Genomic DNA, 27,708 nt, shown 5'->3' with positions numbered 1-27,708 from the left:
TACTCTTTAAATTCTTTATGTAATTAATGAGTAAGAAGCTGTAAGAATTAACCATTAGGAACAACAGAAAATTGGAAGGATTCCATTAAATGAATAACAATTTTCATCAAAAGTTGTCAAGTATTGGTAGAAGGTTCTATACATTTCAGCTTGTGGTAACATTATTTGTTTCTGTCCTGAATTATTTGTGTTGAAATTAAGTCATATAATTAAAAATAACTAATTGATTGAGTATACATGAGAACAGCTCAGACTGGGACCTAGGAGTCCCGTGAGGTTCCAGCATGATTTCCGGTGGCATGTGTTAATCAATCATAATAATAATAATAATAATCAATCAATCAATCAATCAATCAATCAATCATTATTATAAGATGCAGTAACAAGAAGAAAATCCATAATACTTTAAATACAGAGAAATGTATAATACATGATATACAGTAAAAAACAATGCTTAATACATTAAATACAGTGGACAGTGCATAATACATGATAGTAGCATAATACATGAAATAGTAGCAGCAACACAGCAGCATATAGCAGATATCAGACTTAGAGCATGGAAAGCAAGAGAGAACAGGTGGGTCTTGAGAGTTGATTTAACATACTGGCAGCAGTGTGGAGTAGTGGTTAGGGCTCAGGGCTCTGGACTCTTGAGCGGAGGGTTGTGGGTTCAATCCCCAGTGGGGGACACAGCTGTTGTACCCTTGAGCAAGGTACTTTACCTAGATTGCTCCAGTAAAAACCCAACTGTATAAATGGGTAATTGTATGTAAAATAATGTGATATCTGTATAATGTGAAATAATGTATAATGTGATATCTTGTAACAATTGTAAGTCGCCCTGGACAAGGGCGTCTGCTAAGAAATAAATAATGATACAGCGCTAATATAAAGGTCAGGACTGAAAGGGTTGAACAATATTCACACATTGGAATTAAGCACAATTCCGTTTTTCTGTCGTTTCCAGTTCATTATAGGGTATTTTTTTTATGGTCCCACAGGGCATGTTATGTATCGAGAGAAAATTCCTTTGAAGAAAATGCATGCCTTTCATTTTCCGCTAATTTAATTTTTTGCCGCTTTCCCGTTGCTCAAGCCTTTGATTGCCTTTGATCTTTGGTAAGATTAACGCTGCAAGCGAAGGTTATTTATATCATTGAATTGTGTGCTTTTTAATGGAATACTCTCATGGGATTGGAGAAGTCTAGGAAATAAAACATTTAGGTTAATAGATGAAGAGGAAACTGAATTGTGTTTGTTGCAAACATGTATGCCTAGTGCATATGAGACAGCCAAGCCAGTTATAGAGCTGCACAGTTTGAGTGCTACTGTATGAACTGCATGTCTTCTGTAGCAAGAACACTTTACTGCGAGTATTTAATGAAGTTAGCGAGGCTGGTTTATTTGTTGATTAGCTTTTGCTCCAGTTAATTATAAAACAGATAAGAAATAGCTTAAGAATGATTATTAAATCAAATGTCTTGTTTGTTTATACTGGTTGGTAAATCTATTGGGTGCAATTTTCCTTTGTGTAAGAATCATGCTAATGATTAGTTTGGCGCTTCTATCCCATTGTGCTCTATAGGATGAGTGAGCATAATTATCCCTGCCTTTCCGGCTGGTTCTTCCAGCTCTGTTCTAAATTGTTTCATTGAAACAATGTAACCTCCTGGCCAAGCAGTAGTTGATTATTTAATTTGATCTTTGTGAACAAATGGGAGATTTGGTGTTGACTTTTATCAATATATACCATGCAGAGATTGAATTAAAATAAATATCTGGCAGCCCCCTGGGGAATTAAAACTGATAGGCAGTAGGAAATGGAAATTTAGAGCGTGGGTTACCACTTATTTAAGGTAGAAGAAAATAATGGAGCACTTTGACTCTGCAACTCTTATGAATGGTCAGTACAGTACATGCAACCATGAATATTGCATTAGCGTGGTGTGAGTTTCACTGACAAATGTAATCAGCAGACAGTAAACATTTGACAGGAAACACTTTGACAGAGTACCAGGAAGGCTACCTACACCTCTAGACGGTGTGCAGCAACATGTTTTCATAGTGTGTGAATAAACACAGATACCACTCCACTGCCGTGGAGTACTGACATCATGAGCCACTAGTAGAGGTTAACCAGCCTGCTATTAGTTTGTATTTTCATGTGAATTGGCCATGATTTGTGAACTATTGTACTCTGCTAAGTTCTATTAAAATGTGTCTTTGTCTTTCATTTCCAGTCTGTGGCTGTGACCTTGCTCAGGGTGGGTTCTTTATGAAGAACGGAGACTATCTGTGCACTCTGGACTACCAGCATTTGCATGGGACCCGCTGTAACGGCTGTGGGGATTTCGTAGAGGGAGAGGTGGTCACTGCTCTGGGAAAGACCTACCATCCAACCTGCTTCGTTTGCACCATTTGCAAGTAAGAAATTCGTGATTCTCTCTGTATTACAAAGTTACATTGAACCCCACATTATGAATGAGAGGAAAAATCATCTGATGGTGAGAACTGAACATTAACCCTTTGCTGCCCAGGGTATGTTGCCATACCTATTTAATACATATTTTCTCAATGTCAAATATATTGGACAGTGCCAAAGCAAAGGATTAAAATATTGTTTTTAAGCAGAAATGCAGTGCTGGAAATCAAACGGTTAAACCACTGTAAAGGTAATATTATTGCCTGCTTTCTTTTGAGGGAAGCTCTGATTCAAAAATTGCTTCATATGATGTTATTTTACTGTATGTCGCTAGCCTGGGGGATGAGGGTAGATTAGATGATCCAATCACCACTGTGAAGAAACCTTTTTGCTCTTGTTTTAAAAGTAGGCGTCGCTGAAAGGAACCTGTTCAGGAGGCAAACAGAGTAGAGCTCAACCTTCGCTGGCTGACTATTTAGCTTTCTGATCACTGGATCTAGGATTCCAGCAACCCTGAATACATTTCCTACAAAATTGCATTTCGGTTTGGTTTTGAACACTTTCCAATTCTGTTGGTCACTGCCAACAAAGAGCTAGAAAGTGTTTTGGCAGGATTTTTTTTTTTTTTCTTCAATACAGGTATTGATTTTACTGAGAGGAGACTAGGGTGTTCTTATATTAATAGGAATAACCTTAAACCTTGCATTTTTCTCATAGACACCCATTTCCAGCAGGAGATCGAGTTACCTTTAACGGGAAAGACTGTCTCTGTCAGCGCTGTGTACAGCCGATGTCTCCCAGTCCCAAAGATATCAGCAGCTCCAGCAGTAAGTACTGGTCTTCTCGTTGTTTTACAGCAGAGCTGATATGACACTCAATACAAAACAGTTTGTTGAAAAGCTTGCATTAGTAAGAGGTTGTGTTCTATGAGAGCAGCGGATTAGCACTGCGTAAATGAAGCCTGAACTGCAGCATGGGATTTGTACAGGAAAACATGTGTACTGCTGCGAAGGATGCTTGTAGGATGTTTATCGGAAAACATGTGTACTGCTGTGAAGGATGCTTGTAGGATGTTTATAGGAAAACATGTGTACTTCTGCGAAGGATGCTTGTAGGATGTTTATAGGAAAACATGTGTACTGCTGCGAAGGATGCTTGTAGGATGTTTATTTTATTTTGGTGTGAGAGTCGAGTGCACTTGCGTAATAAAATGAAACATGGATTGATAATAATGTTAATGATAGGTAAAACATATATGATGCTCATATACATTTGTGTCGAGCACATTTGTAATCAAAGAATTGGGAGAATGATGGTGGATGCTCACAGATTAAGTAAATCATTTCAAATTACATTTTGGCTTTGAAAATGTGAGAGTTTCTGGGCTTCTGGGCTCTGTTGCTCAAATATTGAGGTTGATCATTTTCCCCTTTTATTTGATTTCCAATTTCAGAAAATTATGTAAAGCTATGCCATTGTAACTCTATTGACTGCTTGCACTATACTATACCATGCCATGCCATGCCATGCCATGCCATGCCATGCTATACTATTGGCTGGTTATACTGCTGTTAGTACTGTAGCTGTGCTGCCCAGTAATCATGCAGCCTGCCCAGTCTGCCCTGCTTAAGTGCACAAGCTCTCTTTAGTGTTGTATTGGATAGTATCAAAAGTATATATTCCAAATTCTTGAGTACACAATTCGGGTTTGGGCTTAGCCCTGCTTTTTAAGAAAGTACCATTAAAGAACTAGATTAAAGATTAATTGCTTTCCTGTTGAATTCAAAATTAAACGTCATCATTCCTTGCACCCTCATTCATATACCTTGAGCCTCAACATTACTTTATGAATACACACTTAATGAAGCTGCTCCCAGGAGATGGAGAGTCATGCAGGCAGTAGAATCAGTGGTACAGTGCAGTACGTCTTGATGAGCTTGTTTGTTACCGTGTTTGCTTTTCCGTTGATTAGTCTCGTGATAAAGCAGCGGTGATGAAAGTGGTCTCACAAGACTGTGTGTGTGCGTGTAAGAGCAGAGCAGATGCCCTCAGGCTGGTTGCTTTGTTCACTGGCACAGCAGACCTGACAGCAGTCCCTTCCCACTGGGTGCTGGACTCTGGCTCTAAAGGGCGTTTCCACAGAAAGCACTGCGGATTGTGAGGGAGATAGCATGATATATTTATGAAATCTGCTGTGGATGTGAGGAACTGCTGCAGTGAGCAAAAAAGCATTACACTGCCCCTATCTGTTTCTTTCTGTACGGTGCACACTGCCATTGGAGCACCTGTCACCAGGAGAAGGTACTAGCATTATAAAGAGAATGCTGGTAAATGGTGCAATGGCCACATCGCAATGCTTTACAAATACACCCTAAATACAAGTCTAGAATTCAGAAATACGGGATTCTGTAGAATTTCAGTTCCTTTTTCTTCTTGAAGAATCACTTACTTACTGGCTCATTATATACAGTACATTAAAGTATATTATTCCCACTATGAATGCTATATTATGCATCATGGTGTGGTTCTCTATGAGGTCAGGTGCTCCGTCCCCTGGCAGTGGAATTAGATCCGTTTGTGTTGCATGGTTAACCCAAGGGCTTCATTACGAGCACTGTATCTAGACCCAGTCTCGTCTCCTCATCATACTTCTCAAAGCTGAGTCTACCACCTCAGCCAACATGACCTTACTCAGCTGATGGAGTGTATCCCTAGGAATAAATCAGAAACATTCAAAGTTATAAATTATACATGTTTCTTTTGTTTAAATGGAAAACGCATGTGCCTGGATTTTTTATTTTTTTATTTTTATTTTTATTTTTTTTATTAGAGTCCATGTTAAATTTAAAAGCTTTTAGGATGGCAGGATTACATAAATAAAACATGAAAGTCTGCTTTATGTTAAGTTGTTCTCTACTGCAACCTTTGTAAATGTAATTAAATATCCCATTTGCTACAGAATCCCTGGCCTACACTATTGCAATTTGTAGCTATGATTGATTTTGTGTTGCGTCCTGATTAAAGGCTTAGTCATCTTTATGTAAAGCAGCATCAATTACTGTATTTGGAAATAGATAATGCTTTAATCTGTATATATATATATATATATATATATATATATATATATATATATATATATATATATATATATTTTTTTTTTTTTTTACAGCTGTTAATATTTATGACAAAACTGTTATTTGCTATATATTTCTATTACAAGTATGGTTTATTAATATGTACTGCCACCTAGTGTTATTTTTGAAATTTGACATTACTTAAAAAAAAAAAAAAGCCATACTTAAAAAAAAGCCAATTTCCACAACCAAATCTATCTATCTATATCTATATCTATATCTATATCTATATCTATATATATATATATATATATATATATATATATATATATAATTTGCATTTTCAAAGATAAAGTAAATAGTTTCCCCTCTCTGTCTCTACTTCACAGAGCTACATATATAGCATATACAGTATGTAGAAATATTCAATGTCAGTGCTAATGTGCTTCTAGTGAGCCACTGAGCTCTTTGAATGTTTGTGATTTGTGCTGTTGTGTTTTCAGATTGTGCAGGCTGCGGTAGAGATATCAAGAATGGCCAGGCTCTGCTGGCTCTCGAACGGCAGTGGCATCTGGGCTGCTTCAAATGCAAGGCATGCGGGAAGGTCCTGACTGGAGAGTATATCAGCAAGTGAGTATCCTGTCCTTCCAGGGAGTGTACAGGGAGGGTTGGTGTCTCTGAGGATCTGCAGGGAGTGTTGCTCTATGATTTCTGCAGGGAGTGTACAGGGAGGGTTGGTGTCTCTGAGGATCTGCAGGGAGTGTTGCTCTATGATTTCTGCAGGGAGTGTACAGGGAGGGTTGGTGCCTCTGAGGATCTGCAGGGAGTGTTGCTCTATGATTTCTGCAGGGAGTGTACAGGGAGGGTTGGTGCCTCTGAGGATCTGCAGGGAGTGTTGCTCTATGATTTCTGCAGGGAGTGTACAGGGAGTGTTGGTGCCTCTGAGGATCTGCAGGGAGTGTTGCTCTATGATTTCTGCAGGGAGTGTACAGGGAGTGTTGGTGTCTCTGAGGATCTGCAGGGAGTGTTGCTCTATGATCTCTGCAGGGAGTGTACAGGGAGGGTTGGTGCCTCTGAGGATCTGCAGGGAGTGTTGCTCTATGATTTCTGCAGGGAGTGTACAGGGAGTGTTGGTGTCTCTGAGGATCTGCAGGGAGTGTTGCTCTATGATTTCTGCAGGGAGTGTACAGGGAGTGTTGGTGCCTCTGAGGATCTGCAGGGAGTGTTGGTGTCTCTGAGGATCTGCAGGGAATGTTGTTCTATGAGGTTCTGCAGGGAGTGTACAAGGAGTGTTGGTGTCTCTGAGGTTCTACAGGGAGTGTTGGATAGCTATGAAATATATAAGGCTTAGATCTGTTCGCTGTCTTTTCGTTAGCTGTCATTTTTAAAAATGTAAAAATACACAGTGCTATAACTTGTGTTTCTTACAAAACTGCACACCTATAGAAACCCATATAACAAATGGGCTTGCATGACAGATATGATTTATGGAGTTATTTTAGTTAGCTACTATAACCAATTCCACATTAGCATTGAATTGCAAGCAGAATTTACATCAAGGAAATCACCAGTATGATCTACTTCCATAGTCCTAAATTCCATCATTTGATAGCATTGTGTTTTATTCCACCTGGGACCTAGAAAGGGGATGAATGAGACTAAAACCATCATGGCTTGGTCTTGACAAAATAATTATATATACTGATGTGGTCCAACAGGTGGTGCAAGCGTGCAAGTACAGTTCCAACATGATTATCAAAGCTGTTATGGAAGTGATTTTTTTATGTTTAGCCTTAACCTGTTTTTGCATTTATACAATCACTGAGTATCAGGTAGCACGAGTATTTCATATCATGGCTTGAGCACAAAATACAAGCTTACCCAAAGCCAATTATATAATGATACAATAATAAGCGTGATGTGCAGACCTTTTAGGAATGTGAACATGTTTTAAACTGTAACTCTGCATTCGCCCTCTGAACTCTTTTGTATTGATATCCTCAGGGATGACGCTCCCTACTGTGAAAAGGATTTTCAGATTCACTTTGGAGTGAAGTGTGAGGCCTGCCATCAGTTCATCACTGGGAAAGTCCTCGAGGTAAGAACAGGGATCACCAGCCAGCCCAGTCTTTCTAAATAAATTACCAGTCAGATCAGCCTTCTCTGACAAAGGATGTCAGCTGTTTAGTTGGGTTCTTGTTACATGTTGAGCTAGGGGGATCAGTGAGGCATGATGCAGAACCTGCTGATCTGTAACAACCTTGCTTTTCTGCCAAAAAAGTACCTCCACATTTTAATGAGAAAGACCAAATTCAGATTTGGAGGACCTAACCTTACCCTTAACCCTATCCATTCTATTGGAACCCCTAACCCTGTCCAAGCCACTTCATCTTCAGATTGGAAGCAGCTGTCCTTGCACGGATTTGTATTGGGGAAGACAGAGCGCTCGCTTTTACATCGAGATTGGTATTCCCTAAGCCTCACATTTTGTCAATGTAATTTGTCCTGTATCAAGATATAAATATGCAGATGGGGTGGTCCCTTAGCAGAAGGCACGTTTATTTGGAACAACGTGCCAAAGTTTGCAGTTCAGTCCCCTGACTCTTAGTACAGAGCATTTGCCACAGTTGATAGTACCACCCCACTGAGACCAGAAGGCTATAGGCTATAGATAATGTGGGGAACAGGCAGACAGACTGTAGACATGGAATTCCCACAGCTTAATAATATAATCTATTTTTCCATTGAACACAGGCAGTGTTCTAAAGGCATGAGGCAGCTGCAATATGATCAATGTAGTACATTGCCACAAATGAACATACTCAGCCATTGGGTAGACAAATGACTAACGTGCTAGTTATAAGGACTGTTCAAGTTGACAATTTATATTCTGATATCAGTTCCACCACAATAAATACACTTACAGTACAAGTGTTTGTGGCAGCAGAAGAAAAGTGAAAACTGAAACGGTGAAAAGAGTACACTCCTTGGCTTGTTAATGTCATAAAGTGAGGATTTAGGAATTGTCAAGAATATCCTGCACTGTGCAAAAACATGTATACTTTGCAGTTGTATTAAATGAGTTCATGTTTGAAAATAAACAAATAGCATCCTTTGGGAACCTGTGATTAAGTTAAACTGCCGAGAAACCTCTAGGAAATGGGTTTGCTTCCTCTGCACGTGTGTGTGTGTGAGAGAGTTTAAAGATGTCTTTTGTTTTTGTTGGAATGTTGACAGTGATGACAGTCTCGGTCACTGCTTGTGAAGGCACTCTGGGGGAGGGGTTGTGTTACATTGGAAACAGTGGAATCTGCCGTCTGTTTATCATCCCAGCTTGCACATCCTAGTCCCCTGCCATCTCTACCTGAGGAGTGAGATTTTTTGTTTTTATGCATTAGGTGGTATCATTTTTTATACTCCGATAATGGGTTCTGTCTGCCAGGTGCATTTATCTCCATTGAAGCCAAGTCAAAAAAAGGACTGTATTTGTGATATTGTGTCACTGCAAAGCAGAGCTTAGTTCATAATCATATGCGTGTAACGCATTACAATACATGTTTAATGATGAGGTAGGGTCATACTCTTGTAAGACAGACCTTTTATAAGCAGCAGTAGAAAGACTTTTGTTCTCGTGTCTCGGTCGATCAGATCATGTATACATTGCTTAATCAATGCATTGCCCAGGCAGCACCTTGCCCCTCTGGCAGGGCTGGAGCCTATGGTAAAGACTCAGTGGAAAGTTAACTGTAGCCCCTGCCAGTTCAACAGAGGGGCTTCCTTTAAACAAGCTAAACAGGAAGCGATCGTGTTAGGCACTGAATACTCTAGAAAGCAATATCGCAGTCACGTCTGCAAGCTGGAGGCCTGGGGAAACAGCAGTAACTTGGCATGCTAGGAGATGCAAATGCCAAACAGATGGCAGCTAGGGATGAGGAGCAGCAATCACTGGAAATGTAGAAGACACATGTAATGGTTTCATGATGGGCACCGTACTTGTTTATAGAAACATTGCACAGGTTATCAGCTACTGTACACTGTACTGACTGATATATATATATATATATATATATATATATATATATATATATATATATATATATATATATATATATATATATATATATATATAAATATAAATAAATATAAATAATTTGTTTTTTGTTTACATTCAATAAGATTTGACCTCATTGGTTACATCACAGCACCCTGCACACCCCTACCTGGGAGCCTCCTACACGGTATGCAGTGCACTTGATATGGACAAACACAGTATACTATATAATGCTGCAGAGTGTTCTGGGGTTCCAAACAGGTGACATCAGTCTGTCAAAATAGTATTGCAATGATCGTACTGCTCAACATGATCTGTTTGTTGCTGCAGCAATACTGCAAATAGTACATGTAAGGATGAGCTGAGCTACTGGTTAGTAAAATAACATACAATAACATGGGGCAGCAAAAAAATAAAAATACTCCCCTTTTTTCAGCATTCGTATCTCCCGACATTGATTTGCATCATTCAACTGTTTCCACATTTCAAATCATGAAGGCTGTGATTGATGCAGTCAAGAACAGGAATCTTACTGTTCAGTCTCAAGTGATGCATGCAAGTGAAAATGATGATGCAAGTGTGATAGTATCTAGTACTCTATATGTACATGGAAAAGATCTGTATTTTATCAGTGTTTTAACACAGCTGTGTTTCCTGATGCCTAACCAAGCGAGTTGTGAGTCCTTATATTTAATACATTAGAGCATTCCTTGCTCACCATGAAGAAGTGCTTTAATGATACCATGCCTTACTTTAATACAGACCCCCAAGTGTCATTCCTACAGTGCTTAGATTTGTGACTATTCATTTTAAATTATCCAAACTCAATGTTAATATATGCGCTTTCTGTTACAGTAACAGTCTTTATGTTGACTCTAGAAAATGCTTGCACACTGTTATCAGTATCACCATAAAGAATCATAATGCGTTTGTGCATATTTTTACTTCCCTGCCTTTAAGATGTCATTCCATTTCTACAGTACAACAGAAACATTAGCGTGCTTGAACACCCCCTTCATTTTAACAGTGGACTAGTCTGGTGGGGACTGCAACATGTTAATCCTGACTAGGTGGGAGAGCCCTTTTATTACTGGTTTGCAAGGCAGTGTTTTACTTTTATTCTGCTGAAAGGAAGAAGGCTTGGCAGTGAAGGCAGGGTAGAGAGTGCTCTGGCTGTGTGGGGTGGGACAGGTTGAGGCGGGTTTTCTGGGAGTGAAATGGATTTGCAGACGCTCAGCTTGTCTCATTAGTCACTGAAAAGAGTTGAAGCCCTCCAAGCCTGGAATAAGGTAAGGCATTATCAAGGTTTTTATATGTGTGGTTCTGTATGGATGCGACTACATAGCTCAAACAGTTCTGTATTCAGCAATTGTCGCTTTTTAAAAAATACTCACAGCAGTTTATTTGGCATCCTGCAATTTGTTTCAAATAAATTGCTTATAGTTTATATTTTACAGGACTAAAAAAGGGTCCTACAAATGTACAGCTACTATCTTACTACGAAATATACTATTGTACACTTAAGCACAATCATAGGTTTTTGTAGTTTTTAAATATTAAACTGTTTTCTGTGTGATAAGGAAATATTTCTGCAATGAGCTTTATGCTAAGCTGTGCCAAAAATAATGTAACCGAGAACACAAATATGTGCAAAACCTAAAATACATTATACAAGGCCTTTTTTTAATATATATATAAATATGCTAGATTTGTACGTAGCACAAGTTACAAACAAGGAGTGTATATTATTAATATTATTTTTGTGGCTGTCTTGAGATTTTACTGTGTGGCTGTGTAAAATGAAACACTGAGTTTATCCAACAGGCAGATGAGCTAACAGAAACATTAGTCAACCGCCATTCAAACAGAGGGGAGGATTGATGGTTGCTGTGCTCGTAGCAGTACAAGCATTTTCAGAAATAACAAGGTGATTTTAAAATACTGTGAGCATAACTGCCATTATTTCTATAAGCTGCTCTGTGGCAATACAGCACCATTGTATCATTTCAAAGACTGAGATTCACAGGATATTCTCAGTAAAAAGCAGGAGTGAATCACACTTGCATAGTGTGAGCTGTCCCCACATTTCATCTGTTTATAAACACACTCAGCCAGAGCTCCAAAGATTGCTTAGAATGTCATTAACGCAATACTGTATTTGCACGGTTTAATAGGGCTGTTCTGTACTGTGCAGTGCTTTGCAATGCATTATCCACCTTGGTAATGGATCTCCCAACAGTACAGCACAGCCTAATTGGAAGGTATGCAATCTAGCTCCACTGAGAGGGAGTGGTGCAAGGCGTTCTTTTGTGGTGATAATAGAGATTACAAGCACAGGTACGAACTAACTGCAGTGTCTGAATGTGTGTGGGAAACTTACAGAACCTGTCTTCTGGACTACAAAAATGTTACTAAGATATTGCCCAGGCATGTTGCCTGTAATTGCAGGTAAAAAAAAGGTTCTCAAGCCTTGTTAAAACCAAACCCAGTTATTTAATTAACCATTCTGTGAATAAGTTTTATAATATACAGCTTACAAGGTTTTCAGGCAGGAAATCTATAGTACAAGTGCCTAGTTCTTTAATTGGTTAATCTACCAACCTATTACCTGCAAGTTCTTATCATCTATAGCTATATAAACTTATTTCGCAAACTCAGTCTTGCTGTGCTTTCAAATTACCACCTCCTCCCCAACCACCACCACCACACTCCCCAACCACCACCACCACACTCCCCAACCACCCCCACCTCCTCCCCAACCACCACCACCACACTCCCCAACCACCACCACCACACTCCCAGCCTCGTCCATGGGGGGAATACACAACACTCCTCTGCCTAACATATTTTTTTTACCTGGAAGAACACGTCGCACAGATTTCCTATTCTATGTTTTTGATACATATAAGACTTTCCATTCTTATAAAGGTGATTATGTAATGCAAGATTGTGCTGACTGAAATAGGGCCCATTGTGTGTTTAGTAGACCTTCCTTAAAGAAAGAAGTGTAAGCCATGGAGCCCCAGGCTTGCAGATCTCAGGGGGCTGGCAGATTGCTCTGTGTTTAATAGACTTTCCTTTCAGAAAGCGAGCCGGGGCTAAAACCTTATTGTGTGCCAGTAAGCCTGTCGCAGAAAAAAATATTCTGACCTTGGTTACAGTTTGATTCAAACTACAGTTATGAAACATATTTTATTGCCTCAGATACTGTTGTTGTTTCAAACACAGCGCTATTACACTGTAAGCAATGTCTGTGTTGTTTTTCCCTCTTACTGCAGTTCAACAGCACACTACTGGAAAAGACTTCTTTAAACACGCGTGTCCTTCAACTCTGATTTTGAAAAGGGCTTCGAACAGTCTTTAAAGTTATAAGTGTAAAAAGTTGTCAGGATGTTAACAATCAAAAGAGAAATGACAGGTACGGTATTTAAAGAGTTGCAGCAACACGTGGGGATGTGGAACGTTATATTTTTTGGAACCCAGCTACTTACTTTTATTATTATTATTTGTTTATTAAGCAGACGCCTTTATCCAAGGCGACTTACAGAGACTAGGGATCTATGCATCAGCTGCAGAGTCACTTACAACTATGTCTCACCCAAAAGACGGAGCACAAGGAGGTCAAGTGACTTGCTCAGGGCAACACAATGAGTCAGTGGCTGAGCCGGGATTTGAACCAGGGACCTCCTGGTTACAAGCCCCTTTTCTTTAACCACTGGACAACACAGCCTCCTCAAGGGCAAGCTATTCACAAAGTCACTTTCGAGTTACCATGAAAGAGGTCAGTCCAAAAAACACTCAGTAATGTAATATCATTCTTGGCTTAATAAACAAGGCACGCTGAAAATCACATGAGAGGATCCTTAAGTTGAATCACGTTGCATCAGCCCCAGCTGCACATAGTCACCACTTGGGAGATGCTGTGTTTCAGTGGTTTCAACCTGTGCACTCCCCTCGACTGCAATGCAAGCCAACAAAAAGCATCATTTATTTAATATGACTCAGAAAGGCTTGCAAAACAGCAAGAGCTCTGTCCACTGGGCTTATATGTGCAACATGTTTATAGACTCACAAAATCCCTTTTAATCCCATGTAGAACTGATTGCTCTTTATTTAGATATATGGCTGTTATCCCTCTCTTGCTGCCTGAGGGAAGTGTACACCCAATAGAATGAGTTTCCATGGTAACTACTCATGTTGGCACCAGGCCATTATTTGACAGTCTGATGTTTTCTCCCATTGCCCCGCTTTACCATACATGGCTGGAGGTAATGAAACATCTTAACTTTAAACTGTCGTACAGCAGGGTGTTAGGAAGGCTGGTGCTCTATTGGTAGGACTGGCTGGGTGTAAGGGTTTCTTGAACATCTTGGCAGCACAATGTTGATGTTGAATTTTGATGTTTGTTAATCCCACTGAGAGTACAGGAAACATCTGGTTCTACTTAGTTTGTGTGAGAGACAGAAAAGTGAATGTGTTGCTAGCTATTCCTTTTGTATGCACTGATGGAGTCCTCCTGGTGTGGGCACTGATGGAGTCCTCCTGGTGTGGGCACTAATGGAGTCCTCCTGGTGTGGGTAGTGGTTTTCAGAAATACTTTTTGCCAGTAGGCAGTTTGATATTTGTTTTATGAGGCAGATGGAGACATAAGAGAGTGTAGTGGTTGGAGTGGTTTTAGAACGCTCATGTTGGATTAGGTGGTGTATTAGGGAATGTAAACAGTGAAACACTTCTGGAAGCTGTAATGGCTACACTCATGTTGCACCAAACACTGTTAAATACCAAGTGCACTCCTACATAAGAGCTTTGTTAAAATTACATGTTTCATTAATATTATAGAGAGGACAGCGAATTCCCAGCTGGAGATTGAGAAGCTACTGACTCGTTTTCCCATTGCTATTGAGATATCAATCAAGACATTTCTAAAATAAACTCCAATTCAATGACAAATATCCTTTCCAATGTCTTCAAAAATACTTGTAGTCGTATGTCATTGAATGTGAGTTTCTTTTTGTATTTTTGAATTCAGCACTATTGAGTGTTTAATAGTTACGGATTAGAGATATCAATTAAAAAGTAAATAAAAGGTGTCTTTTGTACTTTAATCGTGTATACATTCCATATACTTACTTCTGCCTCAGATACCCTTCATTCTGAGTAAACTGAGACATTAGAGATGAAGCAGGGTAAGGGCCATGATGAATATCGGCTGAAATTTGTAATGCAAATGGGCAAAACTGTGAAGATAAAATTGTACTCATCCCTCAATTTTCATCCGCCAGCTGATGTGTAAAGAGTGTGGTGAGAAGGAGTTCATTTTATCTCTTCATTTGGTAGTTTATCTTCTGACATTTCGTTTTAATTGTTCATTGTCTCTTCATGGTTTCCAGAAGCACACGTGCACATCTTCTTTGCATATATTTCATTGTCTCTTCATGGTTTCCAGAAGCACATGTGCACATCGTCTTTGCATATATTTCATGACATGCTTATGCAGATTGTATCATGGAAGCTGCCATTGACACCTCTTGCAAAGGCTTTGATGTAGAAATGGCTACACATAAAGAAGTTACTGGGGCCCTCAACAGTGCTGTAGTTCTATAGTTACATCACCTGCATACCTTGTATGGGAAACATATGACTGAACCATTTTGAAACGTAAAATGTACGCAGCACAGTGAGTATATATATTTAGTTCCCTTACTAACTTTATATCCACCAACAACACCACTGAAAGAAAAGTCTGACGGGTCTGATACAGTACTTGTATGTTATAGACTTTCACCAAAGTGCAAGACCCAATTATTCAGACTCATTTTACTTCATTTAGTTCAGAAGGGATAATCCAGAGATAGCTGTAACTGGCCTAGCCGCTAGAAGCGTCTGCACCAGCTGTTGCTGAATCGTTCACTCTGTGTGTCAGTACACACTGGTGCCTCTTGGGGTTATTAGCATCTGAAAAAGTCTTTCATCGTTATACATTGTTTTTGTAGCTGAGTAGGCACAGTATACACGTGTATAATGCCTATTAATTAACCATTCTATGAATAACTTTGTAAGCTGTATAAATAGGGCCTATTGTGTTCATCTCAGTGATACAAAGATCAGAAATACTGAAAGTGGGTGCCATGGAGCCCCAGGCTTGCAGATCTAAGTGAGGCTAGCAGATTGCTCTGTGTTTAGTAGACCTTGCTTTCAGAAAGTGGGTGCCTTGGAGCCCCAGGCTTTCAGATCTGAGGGGGCTAGCAGGTTGCTCTGTGTTTAGTAGACCTTGCTTTCAGACAGTGGGTGCCTTGGAGCCCCAGGCTTGCAGATCTGAGGGGGCTAGCAGGTTGCACTGTGTTTAGTAGACCATGCTTTCAGAAAGTGGGTGCCTTGGAGCCCCAGGCATGCAGATCTGAGGGGGCTAGCAGGTTGCGCTGTGTTTAGTAGACCTTGCTTTCAGAAAGTGGGTGCCTTGGAGCCCCAGGCATGCAGATCTGAGGGGGCTAGCAGGTTGCACTGTCTTTCCTACATGTTTACTTAAATGGCATTTGTAAATAAGAAAACGTTACTTGTAACAACATTAAAGTGTTTTTTTTTTTCTTATATGTGATCTTAAATCTGTCATTCTAGTGTTGGCCCTAGTGATTCTCAGAAGTACTGTATGCATTCTAAATGGAAGTAGGCTACTTTAGAGAATTGAACATGGCTTTGCAATAGACAGTCCACCTTAATCGATGCTCATGCCCATGCTGTTACTTCAATGACATTTAGCATTCTGAGAGATTGTTATACATCATTGGAAAACTCTAGTTCAGAGCGCCACCCCAGTAAGGAACTGATTTATTTTGTTTACAGATAGATTAGAACTAGGAAAAGCAGCTATGGTCACATCTGGACAATATAAAGTAACCATTATAGTATTGCGTCATTGTTAAATTATGGTGATGGAATCTTCTGCTGTTTGATTTTTGACACTTACCCAATGTGTGTGTATAATTCTATTGTTTAAACAGAAGTGGGATAAGGCAGGAGGGAATACTGGTCTTGGAGCACAATGCGGTACCAGAGAGTGTTCATGAATGACTCATTTATTTATTGACTCCACAACACCTGAGCCAGCTCTGCACCGTAGTGAAATTCATATTTTTAAATATCCAGTAAGTTTTAACATCTAAACTCATGGGTAACACTTTACATTAAGTGTCTCTAGTTACGATACTTAAGATAATGGTGCTCTCATGGCCATACTAAGTCACTCTTTAAGAGTCTATTTTCTATTTTTAGTGCCAGATGACATTGCCGAGCTGTCAGATTATAATACAGTTTAGAGTCAAGGTAGCTGTCATGCCTAATATTATGCTACTTTAATCGTGTATTTGTTTGAGACCATTTGAGTATTCCTACATAATTTTGACCTTTGTAGTCTGAAAAGCAATCAGAAAACTGTTTCTGTTGGTCATATTTGATTATACTGCGGGTTTAAGTTGAAAAAACAGATTTTCTTTTCCTTAATCTAGTATTGATATGGTTGCATAGGAATATGATTAAAATCGCATTATTTGCTTTGTCTATTGCAGATTTTATTTGAACAGTTGCCTACAAACTCCCTAGCTACTTTAAAAATGATCCAGCACTGATGAGAATCTCATTTTCCAACCCATCTGTCCAAGGGAAATACTTTCAAAGCGTTTGCTTCAGTCTTTAAATTAATTCCCATGCGTAGCCTGTAATAATTCAGCTCTGTAAGCCAATCCTGATGTGTTTGTATTTTAAAGGTGATTAGTTTTGAGCTTCATAAGCTACTAAAATTAAAGTGCAGTTTTGTCATCTCTCTCTGACCTCAATGCATGACAGAGGAAATCAGGCCATGCAATCACAGCCCCAGAAGAAATAAATATTTGATTACATTTTCTTGTCAAGTTGAAGTTACTGTATATCCACTACACTGGAGACAGGAGGAGACTGTTTCATTTTTAGCTTTTTTGGTCAGTCTTTGCCAGATATACATTTGAGATCAGAAAAGCGGAAAATTAAAGATAATGCATTACAATTACTGTGACAAATTCAGAACTATTTAGCATTCTTTGGTGAAATAGCTTCTAAGGTGGGGCATGTTTTTCTTTTTCTTTTATTTTGTCATTTCTGTAACTGGTGGTGAACAGATGGAAACGATCCCTTCAGTGCCCATTGGTGAACTGATGACAGCGCTAGTGAAGCAGTGGAATACAATAAGATGTGAGGCGAGCCGGACTGTTTCCTGTTTAGACTGAGGGTCCATAGTTTGGTTTAGTGCCAGTGTTTTTTATATATGTTTGAACAGGATCATCGCTGTTCATTTCAGCTGAGCAGCATCAGCTGTTAAGGCAATGCTGGAGACCTCAGGGTCATGTCTTTGCTGCCCTTGTGTTCAATACTGGAATTCAAAGCTTGCTCAATGGCATTCACTCAGAAAACACGACAGCAGTGTCACCGAGTAGATTAAATGGCTTTAGTACCATCAAAATAACATTTTTCTCTGGATTACACTTTACTATTTAAACCATGAATAACAGAATTAAAAAAGGGCTTGTTTGTACGGGTCCACAGAGACATTCTTTGCACAATTTTATTCATAACACAACATGATTTAAATTGATGCCAGATTTTTTAAATACATTCTTTGGCATAGCATCCTTGTAAAAATAGAGCATTTTAACACTGTAGTCTTTTGCATTTGCAGCATTACCATGGGTTTCTGAGATTGTAGCATTTTAACCCTCTAGTCTTTTTCTGGCAAAACACACCAGACCTGTGTTACTGGAGCGTTTGGCAGATGTTTATCCTGCACTCTACTCTCGATTGCATTCACCTGGTGTGGCTTACGACGGAGCAAAGACACTTTTCATGAGTCACGCTTGTGTTCCACACTGCTCCTTCTCCAAAGCTTGTCTCTACATGATTAGGTTGCATGTACTGTCTCTACATGATTAGCTTGCATGTACTGTATACAGTACTTTATTGACTACAGTTGTAAACATGATTGTTTTTTTTTGTTCACATACTGGATACCTCAATGAGAGGTGGGACTGGAGCAGCTATAGCCTCTGGTTAAACCTGGTGCGCTTGTCTAACTGGCCCAGTGTTTTTTGTACCTCTTTTCCTGTCCCCGGAAGTGAAGGCAGCAAAGGTTGCGAGGTTCTCATTTCAAGTCAAAACTAAGTTGGGTGATTGTAGTGAAATTAAGCAGTGAACACACAAACAAAACGAACTTTGTTGCTCTAATACTTCTTTCAGCCTTTGCTTTAGACCCAGCCATGTTGGCGCAAAGACACCTTTCGTGTTTCGAAAAGGAGTCTTCAACAGATTAAATAGATCTGCACTCACAAAGAGAGGATGATGTCACTGTTTCCTCGCCATCAGATTTGGAGCGATGTGAGCGAGGGCAGCACCTGTGTGAAGGGTCAGCACAGTGCAGCAAGCAGCAAAGAGACATCCTGGGAACACCTGCCTGCTTGCGGACTGTGTGGGTAGAGAGCCCTAGTAAATGAGGAGGTGGTCTAGAATTGGTTGAACTTGAGTACACTTGCTGTAGGCTGACAGTATGGGCTAGGGTTATGAGTAAGGGCAAGCATGTTGAGGCATGTTACCTAAGAAATTGTTGCAGTATGGTAAATTCATTTTCCAAAGTCATTGCTAAATAAATCAATGTATCTGACAGCAAATTGTGGTAATTCTAAAAATCCATCAAATATATTTTAGATATTGTTATGTCGAGGTAAGGTAATTTATTTTGCTCCCTGTCCTCAATAGGCCACTGTTAATTACAGTATGTTGCTGGTTATTTTTTTTACATAGTATTCCTGTTCCATTGGAGCGCAAGTGGATTCCTAAGTAGAGATTGGAAAGGGATTTGATTAATTCTTTCTTACTGTGGGTCATGTTACATTAATCATAACAGAGAAAACTATGAGGGAGGAAAATCTGTGCAGAAAATGTTTTTCATGACCATATCCATCTGAGGTCAAATTAACCTGCATTTATTCATTCAATATACTGTATATTTTACATTCAAACTTTGCTGTCTTAAAGAGCCTGTTTGATTATGGTGAACTTACCTGAAAGAAAGATGACCAGGTAGATCCACACACTTGCAGAAGAAAGGTCATTCAGATATCTAGATGGAAATGCAGATAGAGACTGGACCTGTCAGCTTTTTCCATGGCAGCTGTGGTTTGCTGAGGTCAAACATGAAATTGGAGACAGCATCAAGTTAAAGGTATACCCTCTGTAGATTGTATTTTTCTTCTATATGAAACATGATAGTCCGCAGTAGAACATTTAATTCCCAACGGAGCAGAGCAAGCACACCTGCCCTTTCAGTTCATTAACACAGCGTTGGTATTGTGAGACAGAAGTCCCTGATCAGCCTATGGTTCTCTCCCACCAGAGGAATATGCTTAAGGGAAAACAGGGCAATAAAAGGCACCTGTCATCACTGCCCTCTGAAGGCATGGCTCACTCGAATTGCAGAGTGACAGAGTCTTGTAGTCATTGCTGAGAACTGTAGCAAGATAATCCTGCAGGACTTCCCATAAAGGAAGTCCCCAGTGATGGTAAAAGCAACCTTTGTGACTGGGTTTTTTATTATTGGGGTTCATTGAAAGAAAGAATACTATATATGAGAAGTCTTTCATAGGAGGGGTTCATGTTGGCTCCATCTCTGAGTTTCTGATGTTCGGAAGGTACGATAGTGGAAAGTGGGTTTGTTACTTTACACAGAGCTGCCTCTTCTGTAAGCTTCTTTTAAGCTGCAATGTGGAACTCACTGTAGTATGTGAAATAACAGCATTTGGATGAGTTGCTGCAGAAGAGAAGTTTACTGTAATGATTTAAGTGTCACTTGAAAGAGCTATTCTTTAGTACCTTGGGTTAACTCTCACACTGTACTCCACAGCATGGAAGAAAACTACAGAGACACAGCAGCTACAGTAGTTTAACCAAGGGTCTGTTAACAGAGGTAGAAACATACTGTAGCTTGCTGGTGTGGTGAGAGCAGGATAGCACTTTGATTCTATCCTGGGGTGTTATTAATAGGAACAAGATTACTGATTGAGTGCTTTCATTTTGCAGGCAGGAGACAAACACTATCACCCCAGCTGTGCACGATGCAGCAGGTGCAATCAAATGTTTACAGAAGGAGAGGAAATGTACCTGCAAGGTAAGAGCAGAGCTTCTGTGTTACCAGCTCACAGAAATGAATGTCAACATTGTCACCTAGTTCAATCACAATCTCCTGCACATGTCTCACAGAAAACTCATGGTATGTTTTGGTGTTCAGGTCAGGGCATGCTGTAGGTTGGTGAAAGTAAATTATGCTGTAGAATGGGAACTCCATTAGAGAAACTGGCTGGACCATATTTCTCAGTTTGAAATTCAGCAGAAGATGGTCTTAGGTTTAGAGAAATGAACTCCATGTTTGACAAATGTTGTGTCAAAATGTTGTGTCAGAATGATTCTACAGAGCTGTTCACAGACATTAATATATTTTTAGGTGATAATATTCTTTTTTTTTTTTTTAAGGTTCAACTGTTTGGCATCCAGATTGTAAGAATTCAAGCAGAGCTGAAGAAAAGCACAGGGTAAGATAAGAGCACTGATAAAGACACTTCTCAATGGATTACGAATGTGTTGTTTTGAGTTATATAACTATTGTGTTCCCCACGAATGTTTCAGAAACCAAAGAAGTCAGTATGTCAACATGAACTAAAATGTTTTCCCACTCTCTTTGTGAATGTCTTTGTATTGTATTATGCATTCTGAATTGACTTTATTCAGACCATTTATCATTGTTTTACATGCATTGACTAATCAGAGGTAGAGTTACAGAATACAAGGAAAATGAACACTTGCATAATGGCACTTGCATAATGCTCCATGTTAGTTATTTGCAGGGGCATATGTTAATTTCTGTGATGCTGCATTAGTCAATACCCCAAACTAGCAGAGAGTGGGTATTGAAGAACAGTGGAAACTTTGTGGAGGGCAGGTTAAGAATCCCACAGCCCGTCTCAGGTTTAGAACTCAATACTAACGGGATGGGGTTAGGAGGTCAGAGGCTAATATATACAGGAAATTGAATAAAGAGAGACCTTAGAAGACATAGATGATTATCTATGTTTGCCTTGTTTATGAATGCATTTGTATTTCAAACAGCGTCTTTGTCCCATCAGAAGTAATCTCATGTAAGCACGATATGTGGTCAAGGAGTATTTATTGCATTTGTGGTCAATATGGTGTTTCTTCTTAGATATCAGGACAGCATCAAAGCACACAGCGCCCCTCCTCTGGGTCCTTTAATCGCAAAAGTCTGATGCTGCGCAGACCACAGTCTACAGAGGTTTGCTGTTGAATGCTACTGGTGTTATACCTGCCTTAACCAATTCCATTCCTGCTTGATCACTTTGTCCGAGGAGCAGAGATTTGCTGTATCGTTGCCATTGTTGCCATCACCAGCTGCACACACATCATTTTAAACTGTTCTCACAGTAGGGAGAGTGTGGCTGTATAGTGCACTACAGGAACGGCAACAGAACATTGAGGGCCAAGTTCTCACAGCTGCAGGAACAATGCATCCAGTTAAGTTATCACACCAGAAATAAACAGCTTGCAACATTGGATTGATTTGGGGGGGGGGGGGGGGTAGTCTTAAGGTGTTTCATATTCATTTAGAATTATAATTAGTGTTTTTCCTCTCAGAAAAAATCACTAGCAACAATTTGGAGTTAAAAACACCAGAGACAATAGTAAGAGAGAAGTAGGGTGGATATACTGTACACTCAAAGTGCGGTTTTTAATTATTCTCTTGAGGGTTAGGGGTTAAAGCAATGTTTGAAATAACCTGACTAGGATTCATACAGGGGTCTTAAATGTTTTGGCAGCATTGCCTCCAATAAAAATCTCTCTTGAAGCATTTTCAATAGCACTAGTCTTTACAAGTGAACGACGGGAATACTTCAATCAATTATGTGCATATTATTGACTTGAAGTCCAATAAAGCTAGTTTTTTTCAGCACCCACAATCCCTATGGAAACCAATCATTTGATACAGTATAAAGTGACAGCTAATGATTGCTAAAACAAACTCTTTATGACAGCTTTTTAATACTGAAAAATAATGTGTCGTTGCTCCTCCGTGAGTTAACTCATCTTTGTCATCAAATGCTTCAGTTCACTGTAAGAAAATGATCTAGGTGCATAATCCATATAACACACCAGCATTCAAAACTGAATCACCTTACTCCTTCTTACATGTATACCTGAATCACCTTACTCCTTCTTACATGTATACCTGAATCGCCTTACTCCTTCTTACATGTATACCTGAATCACCTTACTCCTTCTTACATGTATACCTGAATCACCTTACTCCTTCTTACATGTATACCTGAATCACCTTACTCCTTCTTACATGTATACCTGAATCACCTTACTCCTTCTTACATGTATACCTGAATCACCTTACTCCTTCTTACATGTATACCTGAATCACCTTACTCCTTCTTACATGTATACCTGAATCACCTTACTCCTTCTTACATGTGTACCTGAATCACCTTACTCCTTCTTACATGTATACCTGAATCACCTTACTCCTTCTTACATGTATACCTGAATCACCTTACTCCTTCTTACATGTATACCTGAATCACCTTACTCCTTCTTACATGTATACCTGAATCACCTTACTCCTTCTTACATGTGTACCTGAATCACCTTACTCCTTCTTACATGTATACCTGAATCGCCTTACTCCTTCTTACATGTATACCTGAATCACCTTACTCCTTCTTACATGTATACCTGAATCACCTTACTCCTTCTTACATGTATACCTGAATCACCTTACTCCTTCTTACATGTATACCTGAATCACCTTACTCCTTCTTACATGTATACCTGAATCGCCTTACTCCTTCTTACATGTATACCTGAATCACCTTACTCCTTCTTACATGTATACCTGACTATACCAGACTCCTCTGTTGTGCCTCTTCATGTTTGGTTATGCCACTGTGTAACATTAGCAGGCTGTTCCAGTAGCAGCTGTGGCGTGGATCTGTTAACTAACCCACCGGTATTGTGAAGTGCAGAACTAACTTTCAGAGCACCTTGTTTCTGTCGTTTATTGTGTGACCCACAGTGGTATATCTAACGATAACCCTCTACCACAATAAGAATAATGTTGTTAAAAATGAATGCTGAGACTTTTCAGAAGAGAAACAGAAAGCCACACTAGCACAGTGTTGGAATGCCTCACAGCTTGCAAGTCTGTCCGTGTCCCTGAGCTTGTGTTGTCTAGTTCCCACACACATATGGCGTGTCAAGGTGCCTGTGGCTGTAATATATTACTGTTCATGTCAGCCTGGCTGGACAGGTGGGTCTGAGGTGTAAAGGTCCAGTATGGTGTGTTTTTTTATTTTTATTTTAAGGGCCAAGCAGTTTTCATGTGTTGTTTTTTCCTTCCCTTACAATGTTATGGTGTTTGCAATAACTCAGAGTGGTTCTGCTTTCTGTACCTTCAATATTGTGTGTACCATTTTTCTCTAAATATGCCTTCATCTGCCTTTGAGCTTGCTTTGAGCTTGTCTGTAAAACCCCAATTCCTGGGACGGAACAGCTGTCCTCATTCCATTCAAAGCATGCTGTATGACAATGTGACCCGCCCCACCTACTCTCTCTGTCTATTGTGGTGAGTGGGTAGGGCTGACATATGATTGACAGATGATTTGAATGGAATGTCCCACCACACTAACAAATAAAGCTGACAGACAGATAAAGGCAGGTTTAGAGAAAACAATGATAATTGCTCACTGCTAAAGCACCAGAACCCAGATCCATAGAGACATCTCGCAAATGCCATAGAATAGCTAGGGAAATCAAAAAAAAAAGAAAATTCTATGCCATTTGAAATCACTTGCTTTTTTAAAATGATGTTGACAGCACCTAATAGAATAGAACAGCAGGCTGAAATCTGAAGTAGTTGTATTATCATGGATTTCATTGAAACTAAATTATTGCATTTACATACTTGCAATATATAGAGGGTTATGTTAGAACCCTAGTAGGATATACAGGTAGAAGCCGAGTGAGTGCACTTGGTTTTAATTTAATAATATTCACAACATGGTTCAAAGACTGGCTTCAAAAATGAAGACACCTGTTGGTTGGTACAGACCCGAGTGCTTTTGAAAGTGATGATTCTGAATGACTCGCAGGCTGTTGTGTGCACTGTGCTGCACCATGGGTGGGAGCTAGACCCGTAAAGAACAGAAACAGTGATCAATAAAGACAGGGGATATACCATGGAGCTGCTGTTCTGTCATCTGTGATGCAAAATGAAAAATGTTCCTTCCTCCACAGCTGTTACCTCCTTCAATAATGAGCATCAACAAAACAGAAAGGCAGGTACTGTATGAGCTTGGCTGTGTGATGACATCGTTGTGTGTGTTCCACAAGCAGGGTTACTGCAACACCCTTGCAGGGGTCAGCCTGCAGCTCACCATTCCCTTTGTTCTCATTGAAGCCCATGTGCATCTGCACCCCCTCTGAGCTGAGCCACGGCTTGCAAGATCTGGATCCACCAAGCTGGTGGCCTGTATTACATCTTGAAGAATGGGCTACCTTCCATTTTCTAAAACGTAGAAACAGTTCTACAGAGAGGAGCCGCCCAGTTGTGCATGCATTAGTGTCCAGTGTATGCCTGGCAGCTAAACGATTTATTAAAAGAATATAATGGCTCTGTATCAGAAATATCATTAGATTATGTTTAAAGGAATAATGTAATGCATTATCCACTTTGCTGAGTCCTGGGTGTTACATAATCACTAAAATGAGTGATCTGTGTACCAAAGACAGGTGTGCAGGTATGATCTGAGAAGATATAACATGCAGATAGTGTGCTTTTCAGCAGAGTACAAGGATATTATTATTACTTATTTATCCAGGGCGACTTACAATTGTTACAAGATATCATATTATTTTTACATACAATTCCCCATTTATACAGTTGGGTTTTTATACTGGAGCAATCTAGGTAAAGTGCCTTGCTCAAGGGTACAGCAGCAGTGTCCCCTACCTGAGATTAAACCCACAACTCTCCGGTCAAGAGTCCGGAGCCCTAACCACTACTCCACACTGCTGCCCTCCCTTTGATTGTTTTGCTCAGTCAGCACCATTAAGTATAAGTTTGAGAATTTTAATTTGCACAGGGTTCTTCATGAGCACCGCGCCCACATCTGTTTTGTATCAGTGACGTGCCTGTGCTTTGAACAGCTATAGCCAGGGTACTGCAGACTGCCTTCAAAACAACACAGCAGTGAAACACATTGAACTCATACTAAAGGGTGTGCATGGCCACCCAAGCTTTCGCAGCGCTGTACTAAACGCACAGCTCCATTTCTTTACATAGGGCACAGGTATGTCTGTGGCAGTGTTGTATAATAGCTGCTTGCGCCTGCAACCTTTAAGGTGAAGTTTTACGTGCTTCTATTCACAGGAATAAGAAGAGCTATAGCTGTTGAAATGGTTCATCATCCATTGAACCTCAAGACCATTTTCATTGCTGTGTGTCATGTGATTAGTAATCTGATGTACAGCTCTGGTGCTCTAATGTTCTATTTGTTTTATATATATATATATATATATATATATATATATAAAATACAATGGTGGTGCTAAAACTGTTGCTCTGCCCCTTCAAACCAGATTTCTTATCTCCATTTCTTTTGTACAGAAACATGTGCTAGCTTAAACTTGAAAATCATGATACAATTCAGTTTCAGCAGTATAGCGTAGGCAGGCATTTTTTAAATGTATATAACACAGTATTTTAATAGACCGTCATTTACACCAGTCCGATAAGGTTTCCACTGTTCGTCTTGGAATTTCTTTTACGATAAAATGACTCATTTGTTCCTCAACAGCTAGGAAAAGCATTTCCTTGAAGTACTGAAGACAAGACCATATTGCATCTGCTACTAGATCCTGTATGCATGTGTGTGAGTCCACAAACGGAACATTGGGGCGGTTGCATTCCACAGCCCTGCTTCCATGTAGATTTGAGACAGTCAATTCTGCTTCTGCTCATTTCAGGCCTAGAATGAGAAAAGACATGCTGTTTTAACCAATGTATCCTCTATTGCAGCCCACAAGATCATCCTCCGAAAGTATTTCTTCCAGACCTGGTTCAAGTATACCTGGCTCACCGGGCCACACCATCTATGTGAGTGCTGTTTTCGTTACCTTGTTCGGATAACTTTCTTTTTTTTCTGGGTTCATGCATCTGGAATTGAGTGAAAACAAAAAGCAAACTGAACAGCAAAGCTACTGAAACAGCTAAAAGAAAACTGAGCGTTTTAATGTTATAAATGTGCTGGAATCCCCACTCTGCTAATGTACATAGTGAAATACGCCTCAGTGTTGCTCCTCCCTGAACACCTGCCCCTGTTGTCCAATGGGATTAGAAACCTGTCACGCACTCACTGCATCATACATTCCATTCTCCTGCAGGGCTGCTGAGCATTGCACCTCCCCCTCCCCTCCCCGAAATAAAAAGAAGCACTGTTATTTGAACACCTGATCTGCAGGACCTTCAAGAACAGAATTACATATAAAAATACTTCATACTATGTAATGTACCTGTATTAGACAGCAAAGGACATCGTTATTGCTTATGCCTAGTATGCAGTTCAGTTTCTTTGCAATGCAGATGAGGAGTGCTTTGAAATGTGATACATGTCAAACAGACTGATCCACTAGCCTGTGTAGATTGAATCTTTAAATGATTTTAAAGCCTAAGCTGTTACACTGTTCAATGAAACGAAGCAAAGCATTTCTAACAAAGGAAAGCAGCCACTCTTCAAACTTGAACTAAGGCAGCAGTGTGGTGTAGTGGTTAGGGCTTTGGACTCTTGACCGGAGGGTCGTGGGTTCAATCCCAGCTGGAGGACACTGCTGCTGTATCCTTGAGCAAGAAACTTTACCTAGATTGCTCCCGTAAAAAAACCAACTGTATAAATGGGTAATTGTATGAAAAAATAATGTGATATCTTGTAACAATTGTAAGTCGCCCTGGATAAGGGCGTCTGCTAAGAAATACATGATAATAAGTTCATTCATTAATTAAAAAAAAGGCA

At 39.7% G+C, this 27,708-nt stretch overlaps 1 protein-coding gene across 21 annotated transcripts in view; it reads left to right on the top strand.

The window, feature by feature from the left end:
• Positions 1-27,708, top strand: part of LOC117417652 (actin-binding LIM protein 1-like) — an 84,808-nt gene that overhangs the window by 37,154 nt on the left and 19,946 nt on the right. For 12 of the 21 annotated variants that reach the window (XM_058985370.1, XM_058985373.1, XM_058985379.1 and 9 more), the window contains exons 3-11: positions 2,244-2,427; positions 3,143-3,252; positions 6,003-6,129; positions 7,504-7,597; positions 20,645-20,732; positions 21,095-21,153; positions 21,822-21,911; positions 24,935-24,979; positions 26,718-26,795. In XM_058985370.1, coding sequence (XP_058841353.1) covers positions 2,244-2,427; positions 3,143-3,252; positions 6,003-6,129; positions 7,504-7,597; positions 20,645-20,732; positions 21,095-21,153; positions 21,822-21,911; positions 24,935-24,979; positions 26,718-26,795 — 875 coding nt within the window. The remainder of the gene's footprint in view (positions 1-2,243; positions 2,428-3,142; positions 3,253-6,002; positions 6,130-7,503; positions 7,598-20,644; positions 20,733-21,094; positions 21,154-21,821; positions 21,912-24,934; positions 24,980-26,717; positions 26,796-27,708) is intronic. The other 9 variants (XM_058985385.1, XM_034029828.3, XM_058985384.1 and 6 more) reach the window with 2 other exon arrangements.

The sequence above is a fragment of the Acipenser ruthenus genome, chromosome 13 (assembly GCF_902713425.1).
Source record: "Acipenser ruthenus chromosome 13, fAciRut3.2 maternal haplotype, whole genome shotgun sequence".
Taxonomy (NCBI): domain Eukaryota; kingdom Metazoa; phylum Chordata; class Actinopteri; order Acipenseriformes; family Acipenseridae; genus Acipenser; species Acipenser ruthenus.
The sequence above is the reverse complement of the archived record's forward strand: the minus strand, read 5'-3'. Positions and strand labels throughout refer to the sequence as shown.